The 10,657-nt window shown below is 58.9% G+C and overlaps 1 protein-coding gene across 1 annotated transcript; it reads right to left on the bottom strand.

Annotated features, from left to right (window-relative positions):
* Nucleotides 1-162: 162 nt before the first annotated feature.
* GATAD2B (GATA zinc finger domain containing 2B) lies at nt 163-9,489 on the bottom strand (the record flags this gene model as incomplete). Its single annotated transcript, XM_079331906.1, has 9 exons — nt 9,159-9,489; nt 6,975-7,104; nt 6,665-6,796; nt 5,506-5,637; nt 4,607-4,777; nt 3,051-3,366; nt 1,733-1,935; nt 1,089-1,199; nt 163-297 (listed from the first exon to the last, which is right to left on the bottom strand). Coding segments are annotated over exons 1-9 (1,656 nt in total), but the record flags the coding sequence as incomplete, so codon positions are not given.
* Nucleotides 9,490-10,657: the final 1,168 nt, after the last annotated feature.

A 10,657-nucleotide genomic window follows, 5' to 3' on the forward strand; every position in this document is an offset into this window, starting at 1 on the left:
TCCCAACAATCCCAGAGATCAATCTCAGAGATCCCAGAGATCAGACATCCCATGGATCACAGTGATCCCGTGCATCCCATCCCATCCCATGGATCCCATCCCATCCCATGGATCCCATCCCATGGATCCCATCCCATGGATCCCATATCCCACGGACCCCACCCCCCTCCCCCCCGTACCTGGCATCCCCAGGAGCCCCCCGGCCACGGAGAGCTGCGGGGCCTGGGCGAAGTTGGAGAGCATGGAGCGGGCCGAGGTGGGGATCCCACGCTGCAGGCTGCCCTGGGGCTGCGGGGCCTGGCGGGACAGGGACGGATACAGGGACACAGGGACAGACACACGGACACAGGGACAGGGATGGACACACGGACAGACACAGGGACACACGGACACACGGACACAGGACAGTGTTGCGATTTCAGAAAGGCAGAGAAGGGGCGGCCATCCCATCCCATCCCATTGATCCCACTGATCCCATCCCATCTTATCCCATCCCATCCCATTATCCCATCCCATTATCCCATCCCATCCCGATGCCACATCAGACCCTAGCCCAGTGACCACACCCCATTATCCCATCCCATTATTCCATTATCCCGCCCCAATGATGCCACGATCCCACCCCCAGGATCCCATGATCCCATTCCCACGATCCCATGATCCCACCCCCAGGATCCCGTGATCCCACCCCCAGGATCCCATTCCCACAATCCCGTGATCCCACCCCCAGGATCCCGTGATCCCACCCCCAGGATCCCGTGATCCCACCCCCAGGATCCCGTGATCCCACCCCCAGGATCCCGTGATCCCACCCCCACAATCCCATGATCCCACCCCCAGGATCCCGTGATCCCACCCCCAGGATCCCGTGATCCCACCCCCAGGATCCCATGATCCCACCCCCAGGATCCCATGATCCCACCCCCAGGATCCCGTGATCCCACCCCCAGGATCCCGTGATCCCACCCCCAGGATCCCACCCCCAGGATCCCATGATCCCATCCCCATGATCCCACCCCCAGGATCCCGTGATCCCACCCCCAGGATCCCGTGATCCCACCCCCAGGATCCCGTGATCCCATTCCCACCTGCCGGAGCGTGTGGTGCCGCAGGATCCCGTCCTGTTTGCCCACGCTGGGCACGGCGGGCGCGGCCGTGGGGGACAGGGCAGCCTGCTGCTGCAGCCTCTGCTCGATCTCCTGGGGATGGGCAGGGCTCAGACCCCAGGGGAACAGCACCCCAAAACCAGACAGCATGGGAATGGTACCCCAATAAACCAGACAGCATGGGAATGGCACCCCAATAAACCAAACAGCATGGGAATGGCACCCCAAAACCAGACAGCATGGGAATGGCACCCCAATAAACCAAACAGCATGGGAATGGCACCCCAAAACCAGACGGCATGGGAACGGTACCCCAATAAACCAGACAGCATGGGAATGGAACCCGGGATGGGATGGGATGGGATGGGATGGGATGGGATGGGATGGGATGGGATGGCACAGTTGAGGATGATTTGGGCTGAGGCTGGGGCTGGGTTGCAGTTTGGGGTATTTTGGGATGCTCTGGCACAGTTCAGGATGCTTTGGCCAGGCTGGGCTGCAGTCTGGGATGGTTTGGGATGGTTTGGGATGCTCTGGGATGCTCTGGCACAGTTCAGGGTGCTTTGGGGTGGTTTAGGATATTTTGGCACAGTTCAGGGTGCTCTGGCCCTGCCATCCCTCCCCACCTGCTCCTGCTGCAGTGCCTTGACGAAGGCGTTCTTGAGGCGGTTCGTGTGCTCGGCCTTGAGCGCTTTCTTCTGGTTGGAGGTCTGGCACTGCTCGCACAGGATGCGCCCGCCCTTCTCCTGCTTCCAGTGCGGCGTGAAATCCGTGCGGCACTGCGCGCACACAAAGGGCTCCACGCGCGCCGCCGCCCCCACGCTCTTCCCTAAAATAAAATAAAATAAAATAAAATAAAATAAAATAAAATCCTGAAATGTGAGTGAAATCCGTGCGGCACTGCGCGCACACGAAGGGCTCCACGCGCGCCGCCGCCCCCACGCTCTTCCCTAAAATAAAATAAAATAAAATAAAATCCTGAAATGTGAGTGAAATCCGTGCGGCACTGCGCGCACACAAAGGGCTCCACGCGCGCCGCCGCCCCCACGCTCTTCCCTAAAATAAAATAAAATAAAATCCTGAAATGTGAGTGAAATCCGTGCGGCACTGCGCGCACACAAAGGGCTCCACGCGCGCCGCCGCCCCCACGCTCTTCCCTAAAATAAAATAAAATAAAATCCTGAAATGTGAGTGAAATCCGTGCGGCACTGCGCGCACACAAAGGGCTCCACGCGCGCCGCCGCCCCCACGCTCTTCCCTAAAATTAAATAAAATAAAATCCTGAAATGTGAGTGAAATCCGTGCGGCACTGCGCGCACACAAAGGGCTCCACGCGCGCCGCCGCCCCCACGCTCTTCCCTAAAATAAAATAAAATAAAATAAAATAAAATAAAATAAAATAAAATACAGCCTGGGTCAGCACTGCCATGGGATGGAAACTGGAATATTCCCAAAGGAATTACAGAAAAATGTGATAAAATCCTGAAATGTGAGTGAAATCCGTGCGGCACTGCGCACACATGAAGGGCTCCCGCTCATCCCTGGGTCAGCCAGGGCTGGGCTCAAACTGGGATATTCACAATGGAATCACAACAAACTGGGCTGAAACCGGGAAGTATGGACTGAAATAATCAAAAAATTAGGGCGAAATCCTGAACAGGTGGATCCTGAAATTCCCTTGGAATGGGAATTCCAAGCTGGGAACACCCAGAATGGGTTTGAACGCCCCCAAATCCCCCCCAACCCCCCCTGACAATGACCTTGGCTGTCGATGACGCTCTGCACCACCTCCAGTTCCACCTGGAATGGGTTTGAACCCCCCATATCCCCCCCAAACCCCCCTGACAATGACCTTGGCTGTCAATGACGCTCTGCACCATTCCCAGTTCCACCTGGAATGGGTTTGAACCCCCCAAATCCCCCCCAAACCCCCCTGACAATGACCTTGGCTGTCGATGACGCTCTGCACCACCTCCTCCAGCCCCACCATGTAGATGAACTCGCTGTTGGCGGCGCTGGGCAGGAAGTGCAGCAGCGGCGCGGGCGGCTTGGGCGGCGGGATCTCCAGCAGGGTTTTCTCCAGCTGCTTGCGCAGCGCCAGCTTGGCGGCCGCCTGCGAGTTGGCGGCGTCCGAGAGCGCGCTGGGGCTGGGCAGGGGCGAGGAGACGCGCGCCACCGAGCCCGGCTGCATGTGCGACGCCAGGTTCATGTAGATGGCGGAGGAGGAGGAGCGCTGGCACGGCACCGAGGAGCCCGACTGCTGTGGAGAGGGGATTGGGGTCAGGGATTGGGGTTAGAGATTGGGGTTTGGGGTCAGGGGTCAGGGATTGGGGTCAGGGATTGGGGTTTGGGGTCAGGGGTTGGGGAGCGCTGGCACGGCACTGAGGAGCCCGACTGCTGTGGGCCACAGGACTGGGGTCAGGGATTGGGGTTAGAGATTAGGGTTTGGGGTCAGGGATTGGGGTCAGGGATTGGGGGTCAGGGATTGGAGAGCGCTGGCACGGCACCGAGGAGCCCGACTGCTGTGGAGAGGGGATTGGGGTCAGGGATTGGGGTCTGGGGTCAGGGATTGGGGGTCAGGGATTGGGGATTGGGGTCAGGGATTGGGGGTCAGGGATTGGGGACTGGGGTCAGGGATGGGGGATTGGGGTCAGGGATGGGGGTCAGGGATTGGGGTTTGGGGTCAGGGATTGGGGTCAGGGATTGGGGATTGGGGTCAGGGATGGGGGTTTGGGGTCAGGGATGGGGGTCAGGGATTGGGGATTGGGGTCAGGGATGGGGGTTTGGGGTCAGGGATTGAGGGTCAGGGATGGGGGTTTGGGGTCAGGGATTGGGGGTCAGGGATTGGGGTCTGGGGTCAGGGATGGGGGATTGGGGTCAGGGATGGGGGTTTGGGGTCAGGGATTGGGGTCTGGGGTCACGGATGGGGGTCAGGGGGGATTTGGGGAGCGCTGGGCAGCACCCCTGGAGCACTCAGAGCTGCTGGGGGGACACAGGGCTGGGGAATCCCGGGAATTGCAGAGGGCGTGGGATTGGGGTGGGGGTCGTGCAAAGTGGTACAAACCAATACAAACCAGTACAAACTGGTACAAACCAGTGCCCAACCAACCCAAACCAGTGCAAACTGATACAAACCAGCACCCACACCAGTTCCCAAGCAGCCCCAGGCAGTGCCCAAACTGGTACGAACCGGTAAGAAACGAGTGCAAACCGGTACAAACCGGTACAAAAAACCAGTGCCTACCCATCCTCAACCAGCCCATCCCAGTGAGAATTGGCACAAACCAGTGAAAAACAGCCCGACCCAGTGCCCAGCCAGCCCAAAACAGTGCCAAACTAGCCCACCCCACTTCCCAATGGCCCATCCCAGTTCCCAATGACCCATCCCAGTTCCCAATGGCCCATCCCAGTGCCCAATGGCCCATCCCAGTGCCCAATGGCCCATCCCAGTGCCCAATGGCCCATCCCAGTGCCCCCCAGTGCCCCCAGTCCCCACGCACCGGCTGGTAGCCGATGGCGGGGCTGACGCCGGGCGTGTTGCCGCGCACCAGGCCGGGTTTCTGCGGCCCCCGCTGGCCCTGCAGCTGCGCCGGGCTGGGCGCGATGACGCGCTGGGACATCAGCATGTGCGGCAGCGCCGAGCTGGCGGCCGAGCGGATCACACTGTGACCCTAACGGAGAGAGGAGACAGGTCAGGGATTGGGGAATGGGGTCAGGGAATGGGGATTGGGGTCAGGGAATGGGATTGGGGTCAGGGATTGGGCGCGATGACGCGCTGGGACATCAGCATGTGCGGCAGCGCCGAGCTGGCGGCTGAGCGGATCACACTGTGACCCTAAGGGAGAGAGGAGACAGGTCAGGGAATGGGATTGGGTCAGGGATTGGGGTCAGGGAGTGGGATCATCCAAGGAACCAGCACACAGTGACCCCAAGGCTCCCCCCAGGGTTCCCTGAGCTCAGGGACCAAACCATGGACAATGAGGGGAGCGTGGAGCACTGGCTCCCTGATCCATGAAATTGCTGCAAATCCAGAATCCCAGTCAATGCCCCAAACCCCTGCTTTTCCTGGGTTTTACAGGACTGGGGCCCTTTCCCCAGCCCTGCTTCCCACGGGAGGCTGGAGCTGCTCCATGGCCAAGAAGAGCAGCAGAAATCCATGGATTTGTTCCTTTTCAGCAAGGCTGCAGCCTTGGAGAATTCCCACCATCCAGTCCAGCTGGGACATTCTCAGGCTCGTGGAACATCCAGCTCCACAAGGATCACCGAGCCCAACTCCTGACAAACCCAAATCCAGCCCCAGGCACCGGGAATGGCAGGAATTCCCCTTGGAAAAAGGGGAAAAAACTGATCCATGCACCCAGCCAAGCTGGCATTTCCCAGGAAAAGCAGGAATGCTCACCTGTAATGTCCTTAAATTCTGTGGCTCCACGCCCTGGGCCCCGGGCCGGGAGGGGATTTTGGACAGGCCCTGCTGTCCCACGTGGGCGGGGGACGGCTGCACGATGGAGGCGGCGTTCTGCACCACGGGGGTCTGGGGGAGAGGGGTCAGGGTTGGGAATGCAGGGGCAGAATCCCTGGATTTGCCATCCCAGGGAGGGAATGCCACAGTGTGACATCCCACAGTGTGACATCCCACAGTGTGACAGTGTCTTGGGTTGCAATGCAGGATGTGGCCAGAAATGTGAATTCTGTCCCCAGCAGTGCCCCTGATCTCCTGCACACATTATCTGTTAATGGGCCAGCTTTAAACCAGCTGGGCAATCATCTGTATCCTTCCACAGCCCATCCTCCCTCCAGGAGAATCTTTACCTTTCCCTTGACCCACCCTCCATCCAGGAGGTATCACCTGTTAATGGGCCATTGTTTAAAACTGGGTGTGGCAGATTCTTATCCCTGTGGGAGATATCTCCTGTTAATGGGCCATTGTTAAAAACTGGGTGTGGCAGTGACCCTGATCTCCTGGCACACATTATCTGCTAATGGGCCATCTTTAAACCAGCTGGGCAATCATCTTTATCTTCCCACAGCCCATCTCCTGTTCATGGCCAGTGAGTCCCAGGGCATGGCTGATAAAATTCCATCATCCCACTGGGAGATGCTCCAGCCAGGGGAGGAGCCAAGCCTTTCCTACCCAGAGAAAAACTGAGATTTGGAACACCACAGCAGCCTTTATTCCACTGGATTCCAGAGGAAAACCTTTCCACATCATCCCTGGAGCTTCAGAGGAAACTGCACCTTCTCCAGGAGCACTGCTCCAGCTGAACCACATCTGCCCCTGCAGGAGGATGCAGCACCATGGAATGGGACTGTGCCACCACCCTGACTGACTGACTGTGCCAGCTTGGATTCTGACTCTGGCAGGGCTGGGATTGTTCTGTGTAATACTGCATTGCTAATTTAATTTTCCTAGTGAAGAACTGTTATTCCTATTCCCATCTCTTTGCTTGAGAGCCCCTTAATTTCAAAACCATACTAATTTGGAGGGAGGGGGTTTCCATTCTCCATTTCAAAGAGAAGCCCCTGCCTTTTCTGGCAGGGCAGGGCAGCCCAGCCCTCACCTTCTGCACCACGTTCTCCTTCTGCAGCTGGCTCTGCCTCAGCTTCTTGAGCAGCACCAGCCGCGCCTCCTCCAGCCGCAGCTCGTCCCGCAGCTGCTTGATCAGCTGCTGCCTCTCCTCCAGGCTCTTCCCCTGGAAAACAGCGGGACAACAGCGGGACAACAGCGGGACAACAGCGGGACAACAGCGGGAGAGCGTCAGCAGGACAGCGGGAATAACGTGAAACAAGCAGGGGTTGAAGGGGGGAGCGCCCCAAATCCTTGCCCAGCCCCACCCCGAGGCTCTCCCGGGACAGAATTCCCATCTCCACCTTGAACATCTCCAGGTTGGCCGCCTTGAGCCGCTCCTCCATGCGGGAGCTGCAGCGCGGGCTGGACGCCTCGTTGTCCGACAGCACGATGATGTCGGGGGACGGCGTCAGGCGGCCCCGGTCCTGGTCACTGCAGGGGACAGGGGACACTGAGCCAGAGAGGGACAGGGCAGCAGGGTCCCAGGAAGTGGGACAGGGGCAGCAGGATATCAAAAACTGGGATTGGGGCAGCAGAATCGTAAAAAGTGGGATTGGAGGAGGAGGATCCCAAAAAGTGGGATTGAAGGAGGAGGATCCCAAAAAGTGGGATTGAAGGAGGAGGATCCCAAAAAGTGGGATTGGAGGAGGAGGATCCCAAAAAGTGGGATTGGAGGAGGAGGATCCCAAAAAGTGGGATTGAAGGAGGAGGATCCCAAAAAGTGGGATTGAAGGAGGAGGATCCCAAAAAAGTGGGATTGGAGGAGGAGGATTCCAAAAAGTGGGATTGGAGGAGGAGGATCCCAAAAAGTGGGATTGGAGGAGGAGGATTCCAAAAAGTGGGAGTGGAGGAGGAGGATCCCAAAAAGTGGGATTGGAGGAGGAGGATCTCAAAAAGTGGGAGTGGAGGAGGAGGATCCCAAAAAGTGGGATTGGAGGAGGAGGATCTCAAAAAGTGGGATTGGAGGAGGAGGATCCCAAAAAGTGGGATTGAAGGAGGAGGATCCCAAAAAGTGGGATTGGAGGAGGAGGATCCCAAAAAGTGGGATTGAAGGAGGAGGATCCCAAAAAAGTGGGATTGGAGGAGGAGGATTCCAAAAAGTGGGATTGGAGGAGGAGGATCCCAAAAAGTGGGATTGGAGGAGGAGGATCCCAAAAAGTGGGAGTGGAGGAGGAGGATCCCCCTCGTTCCAGCATGGACACCAGGAGAGAAGGACTCCCTCACCACCCCAGGTCCCTTTCCAGGGGTGCACATGGAATCCAAGTGGGAATCAGGAGCGTGTCCTGGTGCTGGGATGGGAGGGAATGGCAGGGATAGCCCAGCCTGGAATTGTGGTGGAGAAGGGGCTGAGCCCCCCCCTCTCAGGGCACCAAAACCCAAATCTACTGGAAAAACTCATTCCATAAAAGAAAACCTGCAGGAATATCCAGCTGATCCATGAGTGGGATTGGGAAACCAAAGGAGCAGCAGGGGAAAGAAATAAACCAGAAATCAGTGGTGGAATCCAGCAGGACCATCCCGGGCAGGGACACTCCTAGGAAATCCCTTTGCTGTCCTGGATTTCACTGCTGCTGTTGAGAGCCTGGGGAAAGGGTGGGATAATCCAGCCTGGAGCACTGGGAACACTGGGCTGGGGTAATTCCAGCTCCCTGGAAGGTCCTTGCACTCAGGGCAGGCCGTGGAATTCGGAATTTCTCATCCCAAACTTGGGGCTCTGGACACCCAGCAGGGAGCTCAGAGATGAATCCCAGGGTGGGAGGACGCTCAGAGCTGGCACTGCCTTCAATCCCAAACATTCCAGCTGTTTCTGTGGATATCCCAAAGCACCAGGGCACAGAATTCCAAGAGAAATCCCAGAGCATCCCAAGCAGAAGGAGCCAGCAAACCAAGCTGCATCCCAGAGTTCCAAAGCAGGCACATCCCAAGTGATCCCAGGTTCTCCTGGGTGGGTGAGGGCTGTCCCTGGGCTCCTGGGAGAATTCTGCAGGAGGATAATCCAGGCTGCATTGCTGACATTCCAGCAGGCAGAGCCAGAGTCCAAATCCAAGAGGAAAACCCATCCCTGAGGAAGCAGCAGCTGTGGGATTTCCTTGTCCAGGGAAGAGCAGAATTCCAACTGGAGCAGGAGCCACGGTGAGGGAGGCAGGCAGAGTGAGGAGATGCAGAGCACATTCCCAGGGAAATCCAGGAAAATGAGACACTCCCAGTCTCACTGCTCAGCTTAGAGCAGAACATTTTTTCCAGGGCTGGTTTCCTGATCCAGGTGTCCGTGCCTGATGCTCCCACAGCAAACATCCAAGGAATTCCTCTGGGGATGCAGCAGGACCCTCCAGGTACAGCTCCCACCATCCTGGGACACCTCCAGGGATAAAAAACCCGCAGACCCCCGGATACCCTGTGCCACCCTCACAGCTCCTCCCTGATCCTCCACTGCCCACTCAGCATCACCAGAGGGGCTCCCCAAGCGCCCCCAGCCCCTGACCCACCTCCTCCTGGCGCTCATGTCCACGGGCTCGTCGTTGATGTTCTCCTTGCCGGGCCGGGCGGCGCCGCGCCCGTCGCCGTGGGGCCGCAGGCTCCCGTTGAGCTTCTCCTCGTAGCCCTTGGCGTCCGGCTTCACGGGCAGCTCGTGGGGCACCTCCAGCCCCGCCAGGTCCTTGCGCTTGAGCAGCGCCAGCATCTTGAGGCGCTCCATGGCCTCGTGCCCCTCCATCTTGAGCCGCTTGGCCAGCACGTCCTCGCGCTCCTCGGCCGGATCCAGCCCGCGCTTCAGCAGGTTCAGGCGCAGAGCGTCCTCGGCCATGCGGTCCATGCTGGGGGGACAGGGACAGGGTCAGGGACGGGGACAGGGACAGGGATGGGGACAGGGATGGGGACAGGGATGGGGACAGGGTCAGGGATGGGGACAGGGACAGGGACAGGGACGGGGACAGGGACAGGGATGGGGACAGGGATGGGGACAGGGATGGGGACAGGGATGGGGACAGGGACAGGGTCAGGGACAGGAGCCCCCAGGGGACAGGGACAGGGACAGGGTCAGGGTCAGTGAGAGGAGCCCCCTGGGGACAGGGACAGGGTCAGGAGCTCCAAGGATTGCCCCTGGGGACAGGGACAGGAGCCCCCAGGATCACTCTGGGGACAGGGACACTGTCAGTGACCAGGAGCCCCCCAGGATCACTCTGGGGACAGGGACACTGTCAGTGACCAGGAGCCCCCAGGATCACTCTGGGGACAGGGACACTGTCAGTGACCAGAAGCCCCCAGGATCACTCTGGGGACAGGGACACTGTCAGTGACCAGGAGCCCCTGGGATTGCCCCTGGGGATGGGAACAGGGACACTGTCAGTGACCAGGAACCCCCAGGATCACCCCTGAGCTCAGCTCAGCTGCCTCAGACAGCTCCCATCTCCTCATGGAGCTCCAGGGCCTTGGAGAGCTCCAATCCCATGGAGCTCCGACGTCCTGGGGAGTTCTGAACTCCTCATGGAGCTCCAACCCCTTGGAGAACTCCAATCTCACTGAGCTCCCACCCTGTGGAAAACTCCAACCACACAGAGCTCCAATCTCCCCAGTCCCCACCCAGGTCAGGAGTTTCCCCCCCCAAAATCCCTGGGAATGGCAGCACGGCCCCTCCTGGGATTAAACCCCACGGACACGGCTCAGTGAGGAAGAGGAGCCCCTGGAGAGCCCTAGAACACCAGGAAATCAGGAGGAGGAGGAGCTGGATGCAGCCCCTGGAGAGCCCTGGAACACCAGGAAATCAGGAGGAGGAGGAGCTGGATGCAGCCCCTGGAGAGCCCTGGAACACCAGGAAATCAGGAGGAAGAGGAGCTGGATGCAGCCCCTGGAGAGCCCTGGAACACCAGGAAATCAGGAGGAGGAGGAGCTGGATGCAGCCCCTGGAGAGCCCTGGAACACCAGGAAATCCCCAGAGCTGCTTTTCCAGGCAGGAATGCTCGACAGCCCCGGGATGGAGGCGCAGGCA

Source organism: Erithacus rubecula (genome assembly GCF_903797595.1).
Source record: "Erithacus rubecula genome assembly, contig: scaffold_1154_arrow_ctg1, whole genome shotgun sequence".
In the NCBI taxonomy this organism is placed as follows: Eukaryota; Metazoa; Chordata; class Aves; order Passeriformes; family Muscicapidae; genus Erithacus; species Erithacus rubecula.